This window comes from Passer montanus, unplaced genomic scaffold (genome assembly GCF_014805655.1).
Source record: "Passer montanus isolate IOZ18808 unplaced genomic scaffold, ASM1480565v1 scaffold1, whole genome shotgun sequence".
NCBI lineage: Eukaryota > Metazoa > Chordata > Aves > Passeriformes > Passeridae > Passer > Passer montanus.
Window position 1 is genome coordinate 11,711,281 of NW_024356504.1, and position 23,597 is coordinate 11,734,877.

General features: G+C 37.8%; 1 protein-coding gene across 3 annotated transcripts in view; it reads left to right on the forward strand.

Moving 5' to 3' along the window:
* KCNH7 (potassium voltage-gated channel subfamily H member 7) overlaps positions 1-18,265 on the forward strand; it is a 207,960-nt gene extending 189,695 nt beyond the window's left edge. For all 3 annotated transcript variants that reach the window (XM_039702380.1, XM_039702390.1, XM_039702399.1), the window contains 4 exons: positions 7,456-7,719; positions 12,418-12,583; positions 15,817-16,009; positions 16,636-18,265. In XM_039702380.1, the coding sequence (XP_039558314.1) occupies positions 7,456-7,719; positions 12,418-12,583; positions 15,817-16,009; positions 16,636-16,902 (890 nt within the window). In that variant the 3' untranslated portion in view covers positions 16,903-18,265. The remainder of the gene's footprint in view (positions 1-7,455; positions 7,720-12,417; positions 12,584-15,816; positions 16,010-16,635) is intronic.
* Positions 18,266-23,597: the final 5,332 nt, after the last annotated feature.

Here is a 23,597-nt window from a genome sequence, read left to right on the forward strand (position 1 = left end):
TGCAGCATAACACAAATTTATAGAGTAGCAGAGTAGCTGATAATAAATGGGAACAGTTTAAATATCCATAGCAGGTATAATGCACAATGAAGAGACTCTAATCCAGAGTGTGGCTATCCAGAACAATGACATTCCTGTTCGATCAAAGAAGCATCTTTAGGGCAGGAAGCCAAGACTGACAACAAATCTGTCAGGAAAATGTCCCCATGAAATATTCAATCTGCTCTTCACAAAGAATCTGTTGACAGAGATACTTTGCCTGACTAACCTTCACATTTCTTATGAGAAAACATATGCTGCTACCTAGACAAGATGGAAGTGATCTTTTATGTTGTGCCTGCTGTAGAATTACAAATAGGCTACTCAGATGTCAGTGAAGTTCCAAGACCCCTAGGCTTTTATGGTTCTTGCCCAGTCAATTACACTGAACATCCTCTTTGAAATATTTATTTGCATTACTTTTGAAAGAACATAATTTCCCACAGTTTTGTCTTTGAAAAAAAATACTTGCACCACTGGGGAAGAAGAGGCAAGCTCCTTAGCCCTGGCAAGGATTTTACAGCACCTGGTAATATGTGGGTTAGGCAGAAGTGAGGTTCATTGGAATTGGAAGTCCCTCTGAGGAGAAGATAAAACAAGTAGGAGTCCTTTGCCAAGTACTGAGTACACTTTTGGTCCAGTGGCTTACTGCCCCTCTCTGGTCTCTTTTCAGATTCTCTACGTGTTCCCATGGCCACAGCAGACACCTCATAGTCATAGATCTTCAGTGTTACTTTTCTGTGGCCCTTCCCATATCCTCTTTGAGGTTGTAAAGTAGGTTCTACTAGAGGTACTGCTGGTTTTTAAAGTAATTTTCTATTGATTTCAACCCTTTATATGTAGGAGGGAGTGGCACCTTATTTTGATCCAGCATAGTCAGTCTATAATGATAAATATTTGGAGATGATCCTGCAGAGTTTTTCAGAACTGGAGGAGAAAAGACAGTTTCTGAACAAACAGCTGGAAAATGCATTTCTGGCCACAGTGTGCCAAAAAGGTAAAAAATACATGTTGTACGAAAATCATATTTTGGTTTCAGAACTATAGTTTGATCAGGCTAGAGACTCACAAAATTCTTACTGTTATATTTTGATATTTTATTTTGCAATTATTAGGGGCACGTTTAGTAAATGCTGTCCTTCCTCAGATTCTTTACTTTCAGCTGTTGACCTACTAGCATATTATGTAGCCTGAAATTGTATTTTTTCCATCTTTAGTGTGATCATGATGTTTTCTCTGTTTTGGAGTGCTAAAAATGGGATTGTGTTATCTCAGCCTTTAGTTCATGCTAGCCTGATTTGGACCTTGTTTCCATGGTAACTCTTCCTGCACAAGTTTTATCAAGGGTTAAACAAAATCAACACAGCTCTCTTTTATGCATCTGCAGTTAGTACCCCCGGTTCTCCAATTTCACACAAGGCCTCCCTCCACATATACATAATTCCACCATTTCGAACCTGTGTCAACAAAAACTGATGTTAACTAGTAAGGCTTATAAGGGCTCTGTCATAGTGTGATTTTAGAGGCTATGAGACTATTTGAGGGACCAAGTTGTTCTCTGGCTTCTAGAATCAGTTGCAGTATCAGAAGAGGTCCCCTGCAAAAATGAATGCACACACTACATAGCAGCTTACACTTTCTCCCTCCCTAAAGAAATTCGCTGCATATCTTTCAGAATAATGGATGGTACTTCTTGCACAGGTGCAGGTGCAGACTTAGCCAGCTGCCATAGATCCTTGACAGTCAGCCAAGAAACTCTCTGAGACTGCTTAAAATTAGCAGCATTCCTGCCTGGCAGTTCCAAACAAAGCTCTTAGCTAGGTTGGCAAGTTTTCTCCTGCTGAAAACTTTGTGACAATGAGCTGCTCCATCTGTATTCAGTTGTCATTTTTAGCAGGGCAGAATACAATTTTTTCTTGCCCATCTCTCATTTACTTCTAGCAGTTCTGTGTGAGTTAGCTAATTTCAAGGGAAATACATTCAGGCAAGAACTGCCTGTTGTTCTGCTAGTTCTGAGTGCAGTTCTATTATCCCATGCTGAATAAGGCATTTCTAGAGTTGTTTATATCAATATAAAATCCAATATATGGGTGGAAAATGCATAGAGTAAGAAACTCGCTGAAAGCTTGAAACTTGGGGCTTTGAAAAGACTCTTCTGAAGTTCAAGCACTATCATTTTTGCTAGCAACTTTTTTAACTTTTTGTTAATACTGGCTCTAAAATCTTAATCTTCTTGGGACTTTTGTGATCACAGCTGCCCCAGGAAACTTATAACAAGAAAATTTTAGTTCCATGGATGTGATTTTAAGTGGCCACTAAGAAAAGTTCTCACAGATTCTTGTTACCCTGGGGCTTGCACTTGCCCAAGTCGACACAGACTGTAACAATCAAGTGGGATACAAAATATATTTTGTTTCATTCTCAAAATACTATTAACTAGTAAACTCATATATTGCTTAATTTGAAGAGTTATGTTTCCTGATCAGCCTTTTCAGAAAGTGTCTACTGATCAGTTCTCAAAGTAAGCACAAAAGCCAGAATTCTAAAAATCTTCTGAGTCTTGATTAATAAAACTACCCTAGGTGTTCATTGCTTGTAGGTGTCTTTCAGGCTAAGAAGCCAAGCGACATTAACACAGCTTTATTGCACAAAGTATCTGGAGGCCATGGATCTTGATTTATATATAGAAGCCAAGGAAATGTTTCAGGAAGTTATTCTCCTACCTGAATCCATGGAGTACTAAGAGAATGCCCTCCTCTTTCCTATTCTTGTGCCCTCTCTCAACTAAGAGAATGGGGAAACACCCCCTGCCCTCCTCTTTCCTATTCTTGTGCCCTCTCTCAGTTTACTTATGTAAATGCTTACTTTATTAATAGATGCTCAGACAAACACTATGCCATGTTCCCAGAAGGAAAGTCAGGTAAGAATGCGGAGAAAAATTGAAGCTATTACTTAACAGTGTTAAACTGTTAGTATTTTGCTGATGAAGTTGGCTTGAATTTGCCTTAATTAGCAAAGAGTTTCTAATATTCCACTGGAGTGTTAGGTCATTAAACAGCCAGGAAACAGCTAATGTGTTGGCATGCATCATTTGGCTGGAAACAAGACTTCATGTCCCCAAAATCTTATTTAATCATGAAACCCCTACCAAAAAAGTACCTGGTCATCAGGGAGCCCACCAGTGCATTGTTCCATCTGCTCCTATTAGTGTTACAACTGTTATCACAGTGCCTAGGTGCCACTTCAGGGAGCTTCCCTGCAAGAGTCTGGTTTCCAGGAGTTATTCCCAAAGAGGCTGTTTCCAAAGGCCAAATCTGATCCAAATCATATCCATAGCTATCCTTTGAAAAAAATATAGTAATAATAGTACTATGGTGAAAGCTGAATTCCTTGTAAAAGAAAAGAGAATTCTAAATTTGATAAGAAAATTGTTTTGATCTATGCCTTGAATCCATTCTGAGGTGCATTGCTATTATTCTTTGTTTCTGACTGTTTTCCCAATAGCATTATTTCCTAAAATATAAACTAATAATTGTCCTTCCATCATTATCTGATTACCATTGACACAAAACCAAACAAAACAAAGAAAATGGAGATGGAGGGCTGTCACTCCATCCCTAACATCTCATTGTGCTGAAAATGGCACAAAAGAATAAATGAAAAACTTCATATTCCCTTGACCTTTGAAGGTCTTGGGTTTTTAAATGTGTCTCAAATTTGGTTATTCAAAACCTAGCTCTTTTCTAAGCCCTTGTAAAAATAGGGACACGGATCCTTATGGAAAAGTCGATAAGGACTTCAGTCCTTCGTGATGCGGAGGTTTCAGTACCTTCTGCTGTTCCCTATGTCCAAAATCACCCAAACTTTCATGGGTCAGAGACAAAACACGGGAAAGGACAGATTAATTTACCAAATACTCCCAAGCAGTGCTGATACAGACAGTAATTCAAACTCTCTGCAGTACAGTTCATTTCCTCCACAATCACTATTGAAGCTACTTCAAAATGTCAGCAAAGTTGCCAGAAATTCCATAACAATGGAATCTCACTAGTTTACATCTATATTTATATATAATTTAATTTATTATATCTACCCATAGTAGACTTAGGATATCCCAAATAATGAATGAAATTGGAATTAAACAACTCCTCCATCATTAAAAACAATCACAGGAAAAAAATAGAAACTTTTAACAACTGAAAAACAAAATGTTTTAGCTTTCCCAAAATACTTCCAGCAACCTACTTTTCTTAGGATTTGGGATCTTCCTGCATAGTTACTAGACAGACAACATTTTTCCTTGGTGTTAGTCAAATACCACACACATATCTCTGGCCCAGACTTGTGACAACCCCACTTCCTCCCTTCCTTTGCCTGTGTATGTGCAAAAAGCAGGACACAAATCTTCTGACAATTACTTTGAAGATTTTGGCATTTCCAGACAGCAAAGGTCAGAGGACACTGCCTGTAAACTTGTCAGGCACCCAAAACAGACAGCACACCAGAACAGTCCCATAAAGAGTGTCAATTATGTTTATACATTTTGGTAAAGCAGGAAAATAATCATCTTCAGTAAAGCAGTTTCTAGCTGATTCAGAATCAGAAAGTGAAATTTTTCTTACTGGAAAAGGAAAGAGAAAACACTAGAACTGGTGCAGGGGGAGGAGAGGAAGATGGGGTTTAATGATTACATTTAGAAGAAGAACAGAAAGAGATAAATAAAACTTTTTAAACACTTTTCTGTGTGGTAGAAAGTGAACTTATCCATACATACACAGATGTCTTCTCTTATGAAAAATCTATTCCAAACCAACAACTAAATTTCATTACAAAAGGAAGGAGAAATTGGAGAAATTCACATTCTGAAAAAAGCCATACCTATCTACTATTTGTAATTTACTTTCCACTGAGCTACAGAGGCACTGCTAAGGTGTTAAGCAGAGGTACAGAACTTGCACCGTTATCATGTCCTGAAGAGTCAATAACATAGAGCCGTTTCTATTTTAATTCATACCCTAGGTGCAAAGTTCTCCAGAGAGAATAATTTTTAGCATTAAATAGGAACCTTTAAAAGAGAAAACAACTTCTGAGTATAGGCAGATGCCCAGAAGATAAAGCAACAGCAGTAAAGCCAAAGATGTCCATTCTGAGATAGATCATCTGATGAACAAATCTTCCCTGATTTCAATAGGCAGCAGCCTACATTCAATAGATCTCTGCCTTCCTTCTCATGCCAGTGAGTTCATAATACTTGGACAGCATTTGGAAAATTATGTGTTCTGTTGTTCTTTTATAGATGGAGGGATATCAACTGAATTACCCAGGTTTTACAGCACAGTAATTATTAGCAGAATCTGGCTTCGTGTTTCTAAATATTTTAGTATTTTATGAATATAAAAGAGAAGACATTCTGCTATATTTCAGCTGCTAAACGATTTTTTTAACTAGAGTCTCAATGACCCCTTCTTAAAATTAGTCCACTGCTTGATTTGTATTCCACAGAGTACTCATTACAGCTGCCATTAGTGCACAAAATCCCATGAACATATAAAATTACCCTAAAAATTGGTAATTTCAAGCTTTCATTAGAAGGTCTTTTTCACAGGTTGAAGTCAGTCAAACATTAAGTAATTAAGGCAATTTACTGTAGCGTGACTATGTTTTCAATATATTCCCACAAGAAATGCCATGGGAGACATCTATAATAAAATTTTCTTATGAAGATTTCTTTTGCTTTTGTACTGTTTTGGAGATGGAATTGCTGAGAACATGGCACTTGAGTCTGAGCATTCCCCAAGAGCTTTTAGCCTGCCAGTCTATTTGAAGTTGTTTTGACAATTTTGCAGCAACTGAGCATCACCAATATCACTTAGAGACTGTAGTCCTGCTTAACAAAAGCCCAGTAAAGTCACTTCTGTTTAGGATTGTGTTAATTTCCCTTAGAGACTCTAGAGGGTACAGGTATAGAAGGCCTGCTTTGCTACTGGGTTTATTTTGCTTTGTTATTGTGTTTATTTTCTTTACCATTATCTGCCCTCACTGCTCACAGATGTCTGGACCCTTGAAGGGTGCTCTTTTACAAATACTGCATTCTTTTTATGTGCAGACAAAGAAAATTAGATGAAGTCACAGTTTCATTTCCTTATAGTGACCAGAAAACAGAGAATAAACCAAGGGAATATACAGAATGTTGGATTAGCCACTGCTGTAGGCTATAAAGACTCCAGATATTCTAGAACTATGTTGATTAGTAATTAGCACAAAGCAGATGGGAAATCATGCTGTCTCCCCAGGAACTTAATGCAAACTAGTTCCAGTATTTATATGATGTTGAGACTACCCTGCTAAAATGTGTTTTAAATAAATAGCAGAACTGAAATTATCTTGACATTTCAGTTAAAAATAGGTAAAACCAAATATTGAATTGGAAATTAACTTCAAGTTTATGCTGAAAGGAGATCAAGACTTCTTTATATTAATAAATAATTATTCTAGGGTTTAAGTCCTATTTAATTTTTACAATATGCTTTTAAAGAGATCTGCTTTAAATCTAGGCTTATTTACCATTTCTTAAGAGGACTAAATCTGCTCCTGTTCAATACAGACTTTGGATATGATTAATGAAAGATTCATTCTCAACTTGACTGGTATACTGCTACCATATATATCACAGAATGTTGTTTACTTTTGTTATTCAGCAGATTGGATGTTCAGAGAATTCCAGCTCTAAAGGCTAAGGAATTTGGGCTATTTTGCAAAGTTGTTCTGAGGTGATCCCATAAGTCAGACTAGGAATTCCCTCCTTTTATTTCTTCCTATCATATCAATCCTGTTATAAATATGAAGAAATATGCTCTCTGGTTAAGTGGGCCCAGAAATTTTGGGGATGAGTGGTTGATTAATACTTCTAGTATTAATTTGAGGTAATTGATTAATGCCTTTTATGGGAAAAGAATAATCAACAAATATTCTCTTGTGAGAATAACTTAAATTAGTATTTCTGATACCAAATCTAACATACATTGCTGTTAGGCTGTCAAGACTGTAATAAATGCCCAATAATGAGAGAAAATGGAAGACAGGATGAAATATTTCATATTTTGTAAACTTTGAAATCCTCAAATTTCATCCTCACTGAAAAAAAAAAAGCAGTACACAGGAGGGTTATGTTGGATAAAGTCTTTGTTGTTTTGATACAAACAAGTTTTGTAAAACAAGTTATGGTTTATGGACTAAGAATCCTTACTACATACATACAAATGCCTTCCAGGACTTCAAAAGAAATATAAAACTCCTCTGACAGAAGAATAAAAAAAGGCTTTAAAATATTTTTCTTCTACATCCTCAGACCATAATAAACTAGAATAAACTTTCAAGAATTGCTTATTTTTGTATACAATTATTTCTCTTTCACAGATTGTTTCAAAGAGAATGATCAGAGTGATCCTGAACCCTCAGGAGACAGCACCAGATACTATCAATCTATTAAGAAACATTTTGAGGAGAAAAAAAGTGGGTCATCATCTTTTGTGTCCTCCATTGAAGATGAGCAAAAGCCCTTGTTCTCTGGGATAGCTGATTACCCACCTGTAACAGAGAAAACCACAGAGATGGACTTTGAAGAAATTGATCACGACACAGAAGAAATTCTTATTGACAAAAGAAGCAGTTCTTGCAAAGGTAATCTAGCTGTTTCTATTTAGTAAAGTTTGAGCAGACATCTTTTTAGTCTGATTAACAAAAATAATTTTCAGAATGGTTCTCTTGATCCTTTACATAATATTTAGTCCAAGAGAAAAATATCTTAGATCAAAAATCATTATTTCTCAAGAGAATTAATATAGTTTAATTCAGTAGGAACTGGATTACAATTCTGTGGGACTGGCTTGTACACCATCCAAAAGGTCACTATACAATCAACTTGTAACTGAACTACATAAGTAATTTAAACAAACTACAAAATTATCCACTGGTATTGGGCTTCACTGAGTGCCCATTGATGACAGCTGCACTCAAAGCAGTACAGTATCTCCCAAAGGGTATTTGATGTGCCAGGGCTGATGACAGTAAAAAAAGTATAGGTAATGAGAGCAAGCCTAACTAAACTTAGTGATAGATGCACATGCACCAAAAAGAGGTTTTCAGATAGCTATTTTTAGTCTCTGCAGTGAAAGGGCACAACAAAAATTAAGTGAAAAAATCATAATAGCTTGAAAGAATGCTATCCTGTCTTGCTGCACCTGTTGGTTAAAGGAGTGCTGTTACACCACACGGAAGAAAATCATGACTTCCATAAGTAACACACTAGAATAAAGATTTGAGCTTTCATATATGACAAATGATCAGGAACTATTTAACAATCTCAGATACTTTCACATAGAGTTAAGTCACATAATTAAAATTACATCTAATATACTAAAATATTAATTTTCTCAGTGATGTGAAAGGAAATTAATGAAAAAACCTGTATTAATATACAATTTAAATATCGCTGCAAGTTCATTTGTAATTCTTTCAGTCTGAAGGAAAGAATTACATATTTATTGTTTAATGTTGTTTTCCTGAGCAGTTTCCATTGAGACAATTCAACCATTTAACCATCATTCAATAAACTTTAGGCTTCTAGGCTATCATTTTAAATAAGCCTAATGTTTAATCTCACCAAACAATGATTTTAACATCTCAGAGTTATGAATATATGAAGTCTGGTCTCTTTAAGTTAAGGCCCTATAAATCCACACCACATAAACTTGTTGCATACATACTGTAATTGGAAACCTTTCCTTTCCCCTACCAATAGCCAGAAATGTGTCCTTGCAGCTATAGCAACATTTTCCAAGGCAACCTATTGCAGATTTTATTTGAGCTAAATTTAGCATATCTAAAGGTTACATATTTTGATTAAGACCACAATCTTTTTCCCACTTTGTAATTTAGCACTTCTAGTAATGTTATGCAAGGTAATAAGCTTTCTTGCAACATTTATAAAACCTTCAAGGTCAATAAGATTAGCTTTTCCTGATATATGTTTTAAACTAAATTCTTACTTCGGCTATTAGAGATTGATTATGACTTACTGTAAAAGTAGTTACAAACATAATGAAATTGTGAAAAAAACTCTGCTTTTATGTACCCCAATATATTATGGTACCTAATAAATCTTGGATACAAATGCACTTGTATAAAGCTAGTCCAATTCGTTACCACTGTGACTGATACATATTTAATTATTTTTGTTTTGCTTTAAACTTTGGTCATCACTTCAATGAAAGGAAAGAAAATTAATAATGCATTGTATAATTTGGCAGAATCAGTATAAATGTCTCTTTCATAATCTTAGAATGCAACTTTTAAATTTTGAACATATGGCTCTTTTGTGAAGATCTGGGAATTTTTCTGTAGCTGTTAGCTCACGTAAAAGAAAAATGCTATTTTCACTTGGTCATTATTTGGGCTAAAAGACTGATTATTCAATTCTTCTGGTGAACCTAGTTATACATTTATTGACTTAGTTCCCAGTCTCTTCAAGCCCTGGAAGACCAGAGTTGGTTATACAGCTGTAGCTGCTGATGGGCTTTTCTGAGGTTACCAATGAATATGGAATACCTGAAAAGACATTTAGATGAGTAACACCATATTTTATAGAGTATCAGCTTGCCTACAGTGTGTGAACTTATTTTGTTGTTTCAGTGTCAAATCACTTGCTTTGTCACAAATTAAGTGATTTGACACTTAATTTGTGACAATATTATTACAATATTCTCCAAATACATATTCTGGGACAAAACCAGCTGTGATTTCCCCAGGATAATCCATGTCATTGAAAAGCTGTGATTTTAATGAATGATTTATTGTGTAAAATAACCAACATCTTTTACAACATCCATGTTTTACAGGACATTAAAAAGCAGTGAAATGCTCTTGAAATTCACTGCTTATAAGTCTACTGGATTTACAAAACCCATTGCACCTAAACTCATAGTTTGAGACTTTACCCCTCAGTTTTTCATAGTATATTCCATTCAGTTTGCTGAGAGATTTCCAGCTTTTCCTTGGACACTGCAAATTGTACTATGTGTGCCTCCTAAAACCAAATTACTAAATGCTTCTGTGACACCTTTTATCTCTTTTTTTCCATTGGCTCAAGCTCCGGGGAAGCAGAACAGTTTTTTTGTGTAGCCAAGATGAAATCTATTTCCTCTTCCTTCTGCCCAGTGCATAAAATCAGTTACTGGTGGTCACATGAAATTCAAACACTCTACAGCTCCAGGAAACCTTCTACCACCTGCTAACCAAAGATCAGATAATACAATAACAATCTTTTTCTGGAACAAAAAGAAAGACAGAGAGAGAAGAAAGTCTCTTACACTTGAATCATGTAGTGAGAGCTCCCCTTCCTGGCTAAATATACTTAAAATACTAAATCTGAGTGGGAACTGCTTTTTTTTTTTTTTTCTTTACTTAGAGAAACACTGCTCAATGACATGTTTGAAAAGGATTAGCTATTAGCATTTGGACAAAGCTCTTACATGTCACCCACACTGTGGGGTTTTTTTCTCTTTTCTTTGAAACATGGCTCTAGCTGCTATGGTTACTTAGAAAAATTTCACAAGTGTGAAATGAATGTAACCTATGCTGAGTTAACAGCGTGCAGTGCCAAGAGAAGTGTAAGGAGAAGCTCTGAGCAAATCATTCAGGGACTGATGTGGGATTCAAATCCAACTGCAGATGCCTTATAAGCAGTCAAGAATTTTGCCCAGCTGTATGCTGAAGCAGCAGCCTGGGTGCAACAAGAAGTTTAATTTGTTGTATAACTTCCTGTAGTTAAATAATTACAAATACAACTCTAATGGGAATAGTATTGAGCAGATGTTAAAATTTAAACAGCCTTTTTTATCACATCAAAGAAGAATGAGTGATTCTGACCAGTTTTGACTGTTTGCATGACAGATTAACTCAGAGTAAACAAGGGCTATGGGGAGCACGGTGAGCTGTAGAAAAAGCACTGTTCAACCTAAGTCACCTGTAGGCTCTGCAGAGGTCACAGCAAGATCTTCATTCTATACTTCATAAGTCCAACAAGTATATCCCCATGATAATCAATGTGTAACGTTTCAACAACTTGGTGAACAGGAGAAATGGCATAGAGCCAAGAATGTAACTAATTAATAAATCCACAGATGTGTAAGTTAAGTAAACTGAGAGAGGAAAGAGAAATAGTGCAAACCAGAAGTCCAAGCAAAAGCAGAGTGTCCCTGAGCTCTGTTTGGTAGTCATGTGTAGTGCTTGGTCACAGAGATCCAAGAACTGGGAGAGTCAAGAGGGATGAAATTTGGGTGCAGCAGGTAAGATCTGGAATAATCATAACCATTTTTTTACAAGGGGCTGGAGTTAAACAAATATAAATACTCATATAAGGAGTATTTTTACATACATCATGTTTACCATGAAGCTTCATTTAATATCAAAGTGATCTCTGGCTGACCCAGAAATGCTGAATATTTCATTCTTTTTGGAGTCTGAAATCCTTAAGCAAAATGAACAGGCACCTTTCACCCCACAGTACCGTAGGAATTTCAGAGATGTGCTTTATACAGAACTGAATGGATTGGGTGGGAGAGTAGTGATGCTAAAAGCAACATCAATGAAAATCAAATTCCTTTATGAGAATAATAAGCAGTACCCTTTTGCAAGCAGCATGAGCTGCATTGTCTCAGAGAAAACACATTACACTTCACCAACCTTAGTGTTACAGTTATGGGTAAGAAAGGCAGCTCCCTGAGGCCTGGCACCTTTCCCTAGTGGGGACATTCCAGTGCACTGTACCACATGCCCAGTGCTGCAAATTCAATGCAGCAAATCCTTCTTTCACACCAAAGAGCTAAGCAGTGAATACACTCCAATAGCACATTCAAGGGCAAGAGAAGGCTTCTTAGGCCTCTGAAGCACACTATCAAATCACATTCAAATACATCATTTATTGCCTTTAGGTTAGAACAAAAAATTCTATTTTCAGTGAATAAAAAAATTGCTAAAAAATTTCTGAGAAAATTTGGGACCCATTTGTAAAATAATAGAAACAAAACTAAAGAGAAGCTTTCAGTGGCAGAATTCTGATGATGCTGACTAGAAAAAGCTGCTTGTTATTTGCAGCTTCAAAATGTTAGCATGTATGTGATCACTTTCATCTTTCCTTAAGGAGTGTTAAGGAACAAAGAGAGAGGTTCAGTCTCTCTGGGCAATGTACTAATTTAACTTTCAATGTTTTGAGAAACATAGTAAGTGAGATGCTTGAGAAGTGTCAACCTCTCTCTGAATCTATGTATATAAATCTATATTTTTTATATCTTGTTGCTTTTGTTGGTTTTTTTTCATCAGACATCAACAAAAGAAACTGGGAACAGGAGAACATCCAGGAGTACCAGGACTCCCCAGTTCAACCAGCATTATCCCATGTTACATGGGGAATCTGTGAAACTGAAAGTGATTTTATATATGGGGAAGTGGAGAATCGATTAGATTTACTTCAAGAACAACTTAACAGGTAAAAATAAAGAGAAAAGAGCGTCTGTGTGAAAGAGTACATAATACAACTGATATTGAAGATGCTACAGGAGGAATGAGTTTGTGCAGGATCTTCAGAAGCTCAAAAGTACAAAAATATGCATGATGCAAATATCACTTTTTCATGTGTCTGTATTCTGAGAAGGCTGCATATCACCTAAGTTAGGCTTTCCAGAATCTTGGAAAAACAATTCTGGAAATCTGGGTACACAATTTTTAATCGTTGCCAGAATATTCATGTCGTTTGCCTCTAGGTACACACATTAGCTACTCGGAATGGCTTTGCAGTAGAGCCCTTTTCCTCAGGTAATTGTTTTAAACCATCTTTTTAACTAAGTTGTACTGAGACACCTTAAATTGTTAAATTTAAATCTCACCTCATCAAGAGTGCTGTTCCTAGATCACAGAACCATCAAACAATTTGGGTTAGAAGGCACATTAAAGATCACCTAGTTCCGACCCCCTGCCATGGGCAGGGACACAAAAGAGCAATTTTCAGTATCTTCAAGATCTGAAGTACTTTTTCTTTCCTGGAGACTCAAAGTGCACTAGCTGCCTGCTTTTTAAAATGTATTGCAGATGAATTCCCTTTTTGATGCATTAACTCTTTTTGCAACTCTCTAATAAGACATGGGAGTATGCAAAAGCACAATACTTATACCTGTTACAAAAGAAAAATTATACTTTCTTTATCAGAGACCAAAATCACCTTTGCTTAATATATTACTTTTTACTGGCAGCTAAGCAGCACAGCTTAGAGCATTTAAAAATATGGATACACAATTTTGATCCATCCTGCACTGTAATTTACCATGTAACTTCACTTAATTTTAAATTGCCCTATGCTCAGGACCATTGATTTTTTCATTATTTTCACTCTGTAATTCCATTACTTTTAATATTTTTCCATGACAAATACTATGACACACACTCAGTCCTAATCATACTTTAGTAGCTATTCAGTGGCATTCTGGGCTGTATATTTTAGCAATCAGCTTAAAGCCAAGTTAACTGCATATTGATTCCTTCATCCACCAGAAGCCAATCAAACAAGAGTATTTTTCATTCCTGAATATGGCATAATGCATTAAAAAGACATTTTTAACACTTAACCCTAAACTGCTGTAATTTCTAATTAAAGTCCAGTAATCTAAGTAACTGTAAATGTCACATAACTAAATGCCTGCGGGATCCCCGTCAATGGTGCATAGTCTTTTAGTAACATTTCATTTCCTGAAATCTTAAAGCTCTTGAAACTGAACTTATACCTCAAAGTTACCATAGTTTTATCATGCAAGTTGTCAGTATTTTCTTCTGTCAGAAAATATAATTTGCTGGTAAATTAAGAATTAAATTCTTATGATGCATTTTATTATATCACTTTATTCTTTAAACTATTCTCATGTTTTTAAAGCTTTTCATACTTTTGGTATTTGGGGCCTTGCTGGATTTTCTACAAATACAACAGACAATATCCTTTCCTGCCTTTGTCACTTCTGACTTGCTAGCTTTAAAAGCATGGTTACGTCTCCATGAATTTTTCCATGCCAAGTTAGAGGCTTGGCATAACACTCAATTATTAAATAGACATAGAGGGCTAGAAAGGAATATGTCCCTAGAATTACCTCTGTTTCTCTTCTTTAAGCAATTGGAATTTCATGGACACTATGAGCCAAGCATTTAAGGTTCTCTTATTTGTTTGGGTAGCATGGATTTTTTTTAATTTTGGAGAATGGAAAGTGAACTTTATATGCAATGATGATGAATAAACACTACCAGAGACACTCTTTCATTTGAAGTACAAGGAAACATTCAAGTACTCACAAAGTAAGAGGGGAGCAATTTTAGAGGTAATTCAAAGCCAAAAATAATCTCGAATGTATATCCTCCAATGCTCTTATTCACTGAGGGGTTAAGGCCCAGGTACAGCAGGTGGAAGCTCTCTGGATGGTGGCATGCTGCTGCTTCTGCAGCCTTTTGCCCTGTGGTATCAGCACTGTGCTTGTGTGAGAACAGTACATTGGCAAGTAGCAAAGAACCCAAGGGTGCTGATCAAGAGGGCAAGAAGGGCATGTCTGACTCTAACAGAAGTCTGGGTTTGGGCCATTTTTTTGGGAACTGATGTCACAAAACCATCTTTCCCCCATGAAGGAAGAAACAGCATCCCAAATACACTTTGGTCATACCTTTTGGATTCATTTCACAGATGCTTTTATAAATAAATGATACAGGCAATGGACAACTCCAAGAGGATAAAAAATAACATCAGTGCAGCACATGGTAAAAGCAAAAATCTGACAGCACGAGATCAATTCTGCTACTGTAGGGAGCCCAAGTAGTAACATTCACAACATTAAAGGCTGCTGACAAAGATTTGTTTACTCTGTCAGAAGCTCAGTTGCTGTACAGAAGGCTGTATTATCTGCATTACCATCTGTCAGCATGTGCTGTAGCCCTCCAGCAGCTGGGAAGGTACAAAAGGCATTACCTTTTCCTGAGTTTGTCACAGATTTTGGCAAGACCATTTAAAAATCATTTCAGTGCTGTGGAATTGTAAGTATGAACAACATAACCAACTCAAGTGTTTCAGAAGTCATATACAAAATTATAAAAAGGTGAAAAACATTTTTAAACATACAAAATTTGAACATTAGAAATGCTGACATTAATTCTGAGGCCTGCATAAGTTTGAATAAATTTTCACAGTAATGAGACAGTTGTATTTTTGATGGTTTTGGAAGCATCCTTCTTTTTTCTAACTGTGGAAAAACGCAAATGTGGTTTTCTGCTTAGTTCAGTGCATTGTATCAGCATGTCAGAATTCATTGTCAGATGCATCAAAATAAAGTCCCATGCCAGCCAGCACAAATCAATTTAGTTACAATGAAGAGAATACATTCCACTTATTTTCAACCCTGTCCCCCGTGCTGCTTCTTGTTGCAAACCTGAGGCACAGTGATGAACTCATTCTTAGTGTAGCAAAAACCAGAGAAAAGCTTGCAGGCATGTTCTGCAAAGGAAAGGGAGAGTCAGAAGCTTTGGAAGGACTCCGTACTCCCTCTACTGTTCTCTCCTATTTAATACATGTTCAAGCCACATCAAGCAATGGTTTCACTGGTAAACTGCAGATCCCTCTTGAATACCTCTGTAATCAGCGTGTAAAATACACCTTTTCCTGGCCATTAGCTAACTGATTTCATATTCCCTTTCTAGGCTTGAATCCCAAATGACTGCTGATATCCAAACCATCCTGCAGCTTCTGCAAAGGCAGTCAGCACTCATTCCACCTGCCTATAGCATGGTGACAGCAAGTGCAGAGTATCAAGAGCCAGCAGTCCAGGTCATACAAAAGCTTCAGCCTGCAGCATCAATTAAAACAGACAGAAGTTTCAGTCCTTCATCTCAGGTAAGTACATGTTCATAAGATCAAAAGAGGTTTCCTAGCTTTTTTATTTTATGAGAAAGAAATGCACCAGTCTGGTGCTGGTTCACTAGTTTAAGGAATATGAAATTATTATTTTGACCTAGCGCCTCCACAGTGGGCTTAAACGCCACAGCTTCAGAGGTCACATTTTCTATGAGGGTTGTAGAGACTCATAATCAGACAGATTTACTTAATTGTCAGTTTTTTCATAACAGTTAGCAGAAAAGGAATCCAAGTGGTTAGAATGTTCAGAATTATGCGATTCTGGAGTTATGCTCTAAAACAGAACTTCATATTCCAGAATGTTGATATCCATGCTCTTAGACTGGGTCTCAAGAGTAATCAGTCCTTCAGAAAGGGCTGCTAATATGTGTGTCTTGATGTCATATTAGCAAGTCTGAGGGGAGGAAAAGATATGCAGACTTCTACAATTAATCAGCAGTATTGCATTCAATTACATTAAATCAAATGCAATACCATGTAAAAAATGTTTAATTTTCGAAAATTATTTTCCGTGGACCATCTGAGTGTGCTAATTTTGAACAGAACAAAGGCCTGGAAGAGACCAATGTAATTATTACCATCTTGGTTTTTCTCTTCCCTTACAGTGTCCTGAAATTTCAGATGTTGAAAAATCAAAACTGAAATCCAAAGAATCCTTCTCAAGTGGAGTGCATCTGAACACAGCCTCAGAAGACAACCTGACTTCCTTTTTAGACCAAGAACGCGACCAGTCTGTAGAGCATCCCCCACAGCCTTGTAAAACTTGTCTCCCACCAATTAGGCACCCTTCCTTGCCAGAATCTTCACTAAGCACTGTAGGAATCTTGAGTCTTCATAGGCATGTTTCTGATCCTGGTCTTCCTGGGAAATAGTACTTTTATACTATTACTTCACATAAAAATGTAAGTGCTTTTAATGGCTGTTTCTCCTTTTTTTTTTTTTTTTTAATTTAAATCCTCTATACTTGACTCAGGGGCTACAAGGAATATACCATTATATGCAAAAGTACTGTATATTTTCCTAAATCTGAAGCTTGTAAGGTAAAGTTGAGCAGTTCTGATGTAAATATATATATACACACACTAACTGTATGTTCCAAATGTAAAACTGCCAGCATTCTCAAGGCACCTTATATTTTTATTTTTTTTTAAATAACATGCATGTTCTGAAATTACAGTTTACGTTGCATGGAGATTACCATTTACTGCTGTCATGGAAATAGTATTTTATTGTGGATATGTCTCCAGAGCAAATAGGAGACCAATAACAATAATTCATATAGAAAAACTCCTACCTGACCAAGCTAAAATTTAAGAAAAATGCTCTTCTAGCTCACTTTTGAAACTTGATTTATCTTTCTTGTAGTGAGCTTTTTCTAATACATCACAATGAGTCTGAATCTAAAGAAAGAATAAAGTAGCCAAATCTTCTGGGCTTGAAACAATTAGGACAGAGAGCACAGCCTCCTTCCAAACTAGTTGAAGTAGGGTAGTATTTTAACAGAGAGGAAAACTGCCATATGGTGGAAAGTCTCACCATAGGTCACATCCACAAAACCACATTAAATTGAATCATTTGTTTCCATCACATATTGGGTTTTGGTTTTTGTATTGTTATTTTTTTAATTGCATCATAGAATTCAGCTGTGATGAGCAGACAGGTACTCTTCATCTGTCACACAAACATAATCGAATGCAATAAACCTAATTTCTATGTAATGCAGAAGACTGTGTTCCTTTTGTTCAATACAAATTATTAACAATGTTTTAATTTTAAAATACTTTACACATTTTTGGTTTGTAATTATTAGGGTGGCTGTTTGCAGTTACCTCTTTGTACTGACTGGCCCCTCTACAATGCTCTCACACACACACACGCCTCACACACGCTGTGGACGTGTGCATGTGTGTATTTTATAGATGTACATAGGTGTGTATGTATGTGTATGTGTATATATATTTATATACACACATGCACACAAGTGTGTGTATATACCTACACTTACATGTAGGAGTATAGATATAGAGCTATATATATATATATGTATATATGTAAAATCACTTTCAGGAACAATTGTAAACTTTCTTATTATAAAATAAGTAAGCTTAGCTTGTGTCCAAAGCTGACTACATTAGAATAAAATGATCTAAGGTCTGTAGGCTTTAAATACAGTATGTACTGTATGTGCATAATGCTTTGTGAATACTTAGATTTAATTTTATTAAAATATTATTCTGCTTCAAATGTTGTGTTTATTTTAGAAGGAAATGACATTTTTATGACTACTTCCAAATATTTTTAAATGTCCAGATGATTTTCTAATGTTATAGTTTTAACGTGAAGTTCCTCTAGCATGCGTACTGTTCACAGAAAAGCATGTAATCCAGTTAGAGGGGGAGCACTTAAGTTTTGCCTAAAATCAAGGTAAACCCTCTGTCCTAAATCAGTGCTACAGAGAGATGCAATAGTGGCTGTCCCTCATATAGATACATTCCTTGTGTATTGGGGTCAGAATGAAACACGACACTTCAATCATACACAGGCAGTAGATAAACCCAAGGTAGTGAATCTTTCCCCATTTAAAATTAGTGTGTGTTAAGCTACTGAGCATGGCTCTGCTTTACCTTTGCTTTTAAGGATACCAAAATGAAGTCAATACCTTTGTCACTGAAAAGATAACCAACCCTTCCCATACAAGATCAAATTTTCTACTGCGTCATGCTACTCTTGGTTGTTGAAAGGGCCAAATGGCACAACAGGCTGACTGTTCTTCTACCATGATGACACGGAGGCTGAACTGCTCAGTGCCTTGCAGGATCACATCCTAGTATCAGGAAAATTAATACACAAACTCCAGAGGTTTATGTCCAAAAAGGAGACAGAGAACTCCTGCAACTTTATTCGAATAAAGGGAAGAAGAGTCCCCTGGCGCACTTGCCCGTGGGGTTTTCTCTCTGTTTCACAGGGTGCAGCCTCCTTTTATCCTGAGCTCCGGGCCACACGTGGCCCTCTTCCTTTCCCGTTAGCTGAGGTACTAGGAAGGTACTGCCTTCCCGAACTGCCTACCACATATCCCCCCTGGAACCTGTCATTTTACCCTAAAGCTCAGAAACTCAGGCTCGTGGAGTCAATTGTCTATTTCAGGAGCAAAGCTGTCTGGGCTCTGCAACAAACTTGCTGCTTGAGGTTAGTAAAGACATTAAGACCCATTTCAAAGACGTTAACATCCATACCCTCATCCATGGAATTGTTTGTAAAGACATTAGCACACATCTTTCTTCCCACTAGGGACCACTCAGAATCTCTGCCTGCATATACTTCAATTGAAACAGGAGTGTTGGATAACAAATACCTTCTGGGAGGTTTTGTTTGGGTTTTTTTAAATAGCAAGTGTTGAGGACTTCTGCTCTGTCTCAGCCTGGTAACTAACACTCATGTCTGTTACAAGAAACAAGTTAGCACATTTTCTAAAAAGGCATTTGTTATGCTGCATTCTAAAAAGAGTGGTATAAAATAAAAATAAAATTAATGGAAAAAGTATAATGCATGAGCATTGCTTTACAAAAGCAATTTTGTCCAATTTTATCACTTGGTATTTCTCATTACTGCAAAGAGATTGAGCAAAACAGGTGGCCTGAGGGAGGAGCATTGAGGAGGGAAGAGGAAGAGTGACAACTACTGCAGTCAATCAAAGTGAAGGAAAAGCCACACTTACTCCATTTTTTTTATTTTTTTTTTTTTTTGGCTCAAAGAGATGTTGTTCTTTGCTTTGTCCTTGTCCCGAGGGAAAAAAAAATCTCAAATGGGTGCAAATAAAGAAGACTTAAAGTTATGGAGATTCTAAGCTCCCTGCCAAGGAATGCAGAAAAGATGAAAGTATAGTTGCAACACTCTAGCTGCCCCTCTCTTGCCACAGAAAGATCTGATTTCTCAGGTAACTTTTTTCTTGTTGAAGTTCCATGAAGATCCACTGCTTCAAATTTTTTTCTTCCAGAAAGAGGTAAAAACCAGTGAGTATGGAAATATATTAATTTTCTAAACAGCAAAATTTGCCCCTTTGATTTGCAGGTGATTTTGCTGGGTGTTTGTTGGGGGGAGGTTTTGAAGGGGTGGGCCTCCCAATAAGTCCAGTCTTGTTTTCACTTTATAGAAATGGGTCTGTGTTATCCAAATCAAACTAAGAATAATGTTAAGGGCTGTATACCCAACACAGTTATAACACATCCATAGAAGCTTTCAGAACTTTAGGAGCAAGTTTTCGGTTTGCTTGAACTTAGGAACAGTTGGCTATGTATATTAAAAACCTGTGGCTAAAAATACATATGAATTATAAGGTGTAGATATAGAGAAGTCTCCTGGAAATTCAGGAATAGCTAAAGTAGCTGAAGTACAAAAGCAATGTGGACAATCACTTCAAATGTGAGAGGTGAGACTGTACATATCAGCACAGCTCTTGATGAAGTTAATTGGCTCCTACCAGTTACGGGTGTAGTTCAGCATTTAAAGCAAAGGGCAGGTTGTGATGCTTTTTGATAGTTAAGCTGTGCAGCAACCTGAACTATTTGGATGTGCACATTCATCTACAGGCACAGATTTACTGTAATACACAGTAGTCATGTGTCTCGACCCAACTGCTGTTTCCTGGAAACATACACCCAACTGCATGTCTCTTTCCATGTTCTCTTGTTGTTCACTTTGCAAGTGCATTTTCTGCTCTCCCACTTCGCTGCTGGCTCTCCACAGATGAACCTCTCTTCCCTTTTCCTGCTGAACTGTGCCCTAGCAATTTCATCTCTCTGGTGAGCACTCATCAAAGTTCCTGTCTCATTCACCAGCATCATAAGTAACATGCAAAAAGCTGAAATGCACTGCTTGGCATAGCCTCTGGTGCCTGCTGAGGTGAAGCAAATGGAGTCTTGCCCACTGATAAATTGTAAGTCGCTTATTGGAACTGCTGAGCTCTAAAATGCTGAACACAAATAGAATTGTAGGAGACTGCAATACCAGTAAAACAGAAGGAACAATTCCTCCCATGACTGGTGTACTTAATACCACACCTGCAGATCAGCACCCCTAATCTTCCCATCCTCTCTGTTAAATATTTATAAATATTCACACACTGTGAGCACTGTGTAAGAATGTACACTGCATGTTGCAGTGTGGTGATGTGCTGTGCAGAGCTGTGCTGGGCAGTGCAGTGATGTGCAATGAAGTGCAATGGTGTGCAGTGCTGTGTGCTGATGTGCAATGACGTGCGGTGCTGTGCAGTGCTGTGTGCTGATGTGCAGTGCTGTGCAGTGCTGTGCAGTGCTCTGTGGTGCTGTGCAGTGCTGTGCAGTGCTGTGTGCTGGTGTGCAGTGCTCTGCGATGCTGTGCAGTGATGTGCAGTGCTGTGCAGTGCAGTGCAGTGCTGTGCAGTGCTGATGTGCAGTGCTGTGCAGCACAGTGCGGTGCTGTGCAGTGCTGTGCTGCAGCCGTGGCAGCTGGGCCACGTCCCAGCTTCGACCCTGCGCTCCAGCCGAGCAGGGAAGGGCAGCGTCGGGTCTGTAGTGGGGCTGGGCGTTGGCACTGCGCAGCCTTTGTGATAGCCGAGGGGAAAGCTGAGTGCTCCTCCCCTGCGCTGCCAGAGCGACTGCTGTGAACCCTGACACCAATTTCAGTTACATCTGAACGGGACAAAGGTCTCAGAAATCAGTGTAAATGTCCAGGAGAGCAATAGTCAGAGTATTTCCATTATTCGCTGTCAGAGCAGGAGCGCAGCCATCATCTGTGCAACCTCACACTAACTGGAATAAACAAGTAGAATTCTTTATCTCTGGAAGTTTCAAATGTCCTTTTAATTTGCTCCTGTAAGAGCACAGTACTGGCACTCTTAGAGCAAGTAAATGGTTGTTTTGGAATTAATATACAGCCTGATTTACCACCACAGCGTACACAACAAAGCAAACACACAAACAACCCATCTGCACACACTGAGTCCTGCAGGCTCCTGAGACTGAGCAAGGAAGGCTCATGCATCTTCTAGCTAAGGTGCTGGAGGCAGAAGAAAAAGTACTAGGGGGAAAGAAATTATGGTTTTTACAGAAATCTTTCAAGGGAAACTTGCATAAAGTAGAAATGAAAAAGTAATGATGAAGTAACAGTGAAACCGGAGATATGGAGAAAGAACAATGAAATGAAAGTAAAACCAAATTAAGTTATTCTACAAAAGAAGCCTCCAGCTAAAGGAAGCTCCTCTGAGAGCAGACTACTGCAGCACATCTCAATGTGACAAGCAGCTGAGGGTACAATTTGAACCCCAGAATACTTTAGGCTGGGAAAGGACCTCTGGAGATAGCTGGCTTTCTTTTAAAAGCATGACATTAAATCAAGGACACTGTCAAGCAAAACACTGAGTATTTCTATTGAGGAAATTTCTGCTATTTCTCTGAGCAATATATTCCAAAGTCTAATTGTTTCTAGAGTGGATAATATTTTCTTCTTACACCTGGAGATATTTTCCTCTAAAGAAACATATTCCAATTCCCCTTTGTCCTCTGTACCCCAGTGAAGAATCATCCAGCTTTTAGAAGCTGAAGAGATGTTGGTGTCCCAAGATAGGTTCTCTCACCCAGTTTGCAAGATGCTGATCTACACAGAGAATCAAGGTATTTGATTTATTTACAGTTCTGCCTTGCACAGAAAGAGGTGCTTGGTGGCAAATTCACAAAGTCAGCACCATGACTGTCAACATTTTTTTACATTTTAGCAGACAAAGGCATTAATGCTCATTGGCCACAACCTACGAAGTTTTTCATATTAATTAGTATTCTTTCTTCTATTGGTTAGACGATTCCCTCGCTTCTTATACTGGTTAGTCCACATACCCAGTCTTTCCTTTCTTCCGAGTCAGTGGTTTCCTAGATTGGTGGTCTGTGAATCAGTGGTCACAATCTCCTCATGCCAGGATTATCTTCTACAGCTGATCTCAGCACAATTACTGAGCTGTCTTCATTAGTTTTTGCTTTACCTTGGGAGTTCTGCCAAATGTACCTGAGGCCCATAAATTGTGTTCTTTGGGTCTGCTATCAGTGATACATCCTTATTCCCAAGCTTTGTTACCCTCCCCCTAGCTCTGAGATCATTGAAACATGCCTAAACCCTAGACTTTAACAAGGCAGTTTTACCAACAAGTTATCTTTCTAACACCCAGACATCACTGTGCTTGGATCTCCCCTGACCCTTATTTTCTCCAGGCTTTATAAACGTAGTTCCTTCAAACATGTGACAGGCTCTCCAATGCTGTTTGCCTCTGGACTCTACAAATGTTCAGTTTCTTGAACTGTCCCCGACCAAAACTGAACATGGTAATCCAGACACTGTTTATCATTGTGCCTTACCTCAGAATCACACTGAGGTTCCCCAAACCCCCACGATGGAGGCCAAGACTGCTTCTGAAGCTCAGTGACATGTACGATATGGGTGAAATCTCATCTCAGGGGAGACCTTCCAGTACCCTCAGACACCAACCAGGCGCCTCACTGCTGCCTCGGCGTGCCAGGGCGCCCAAAAGCTCCGAAGCGCTGTG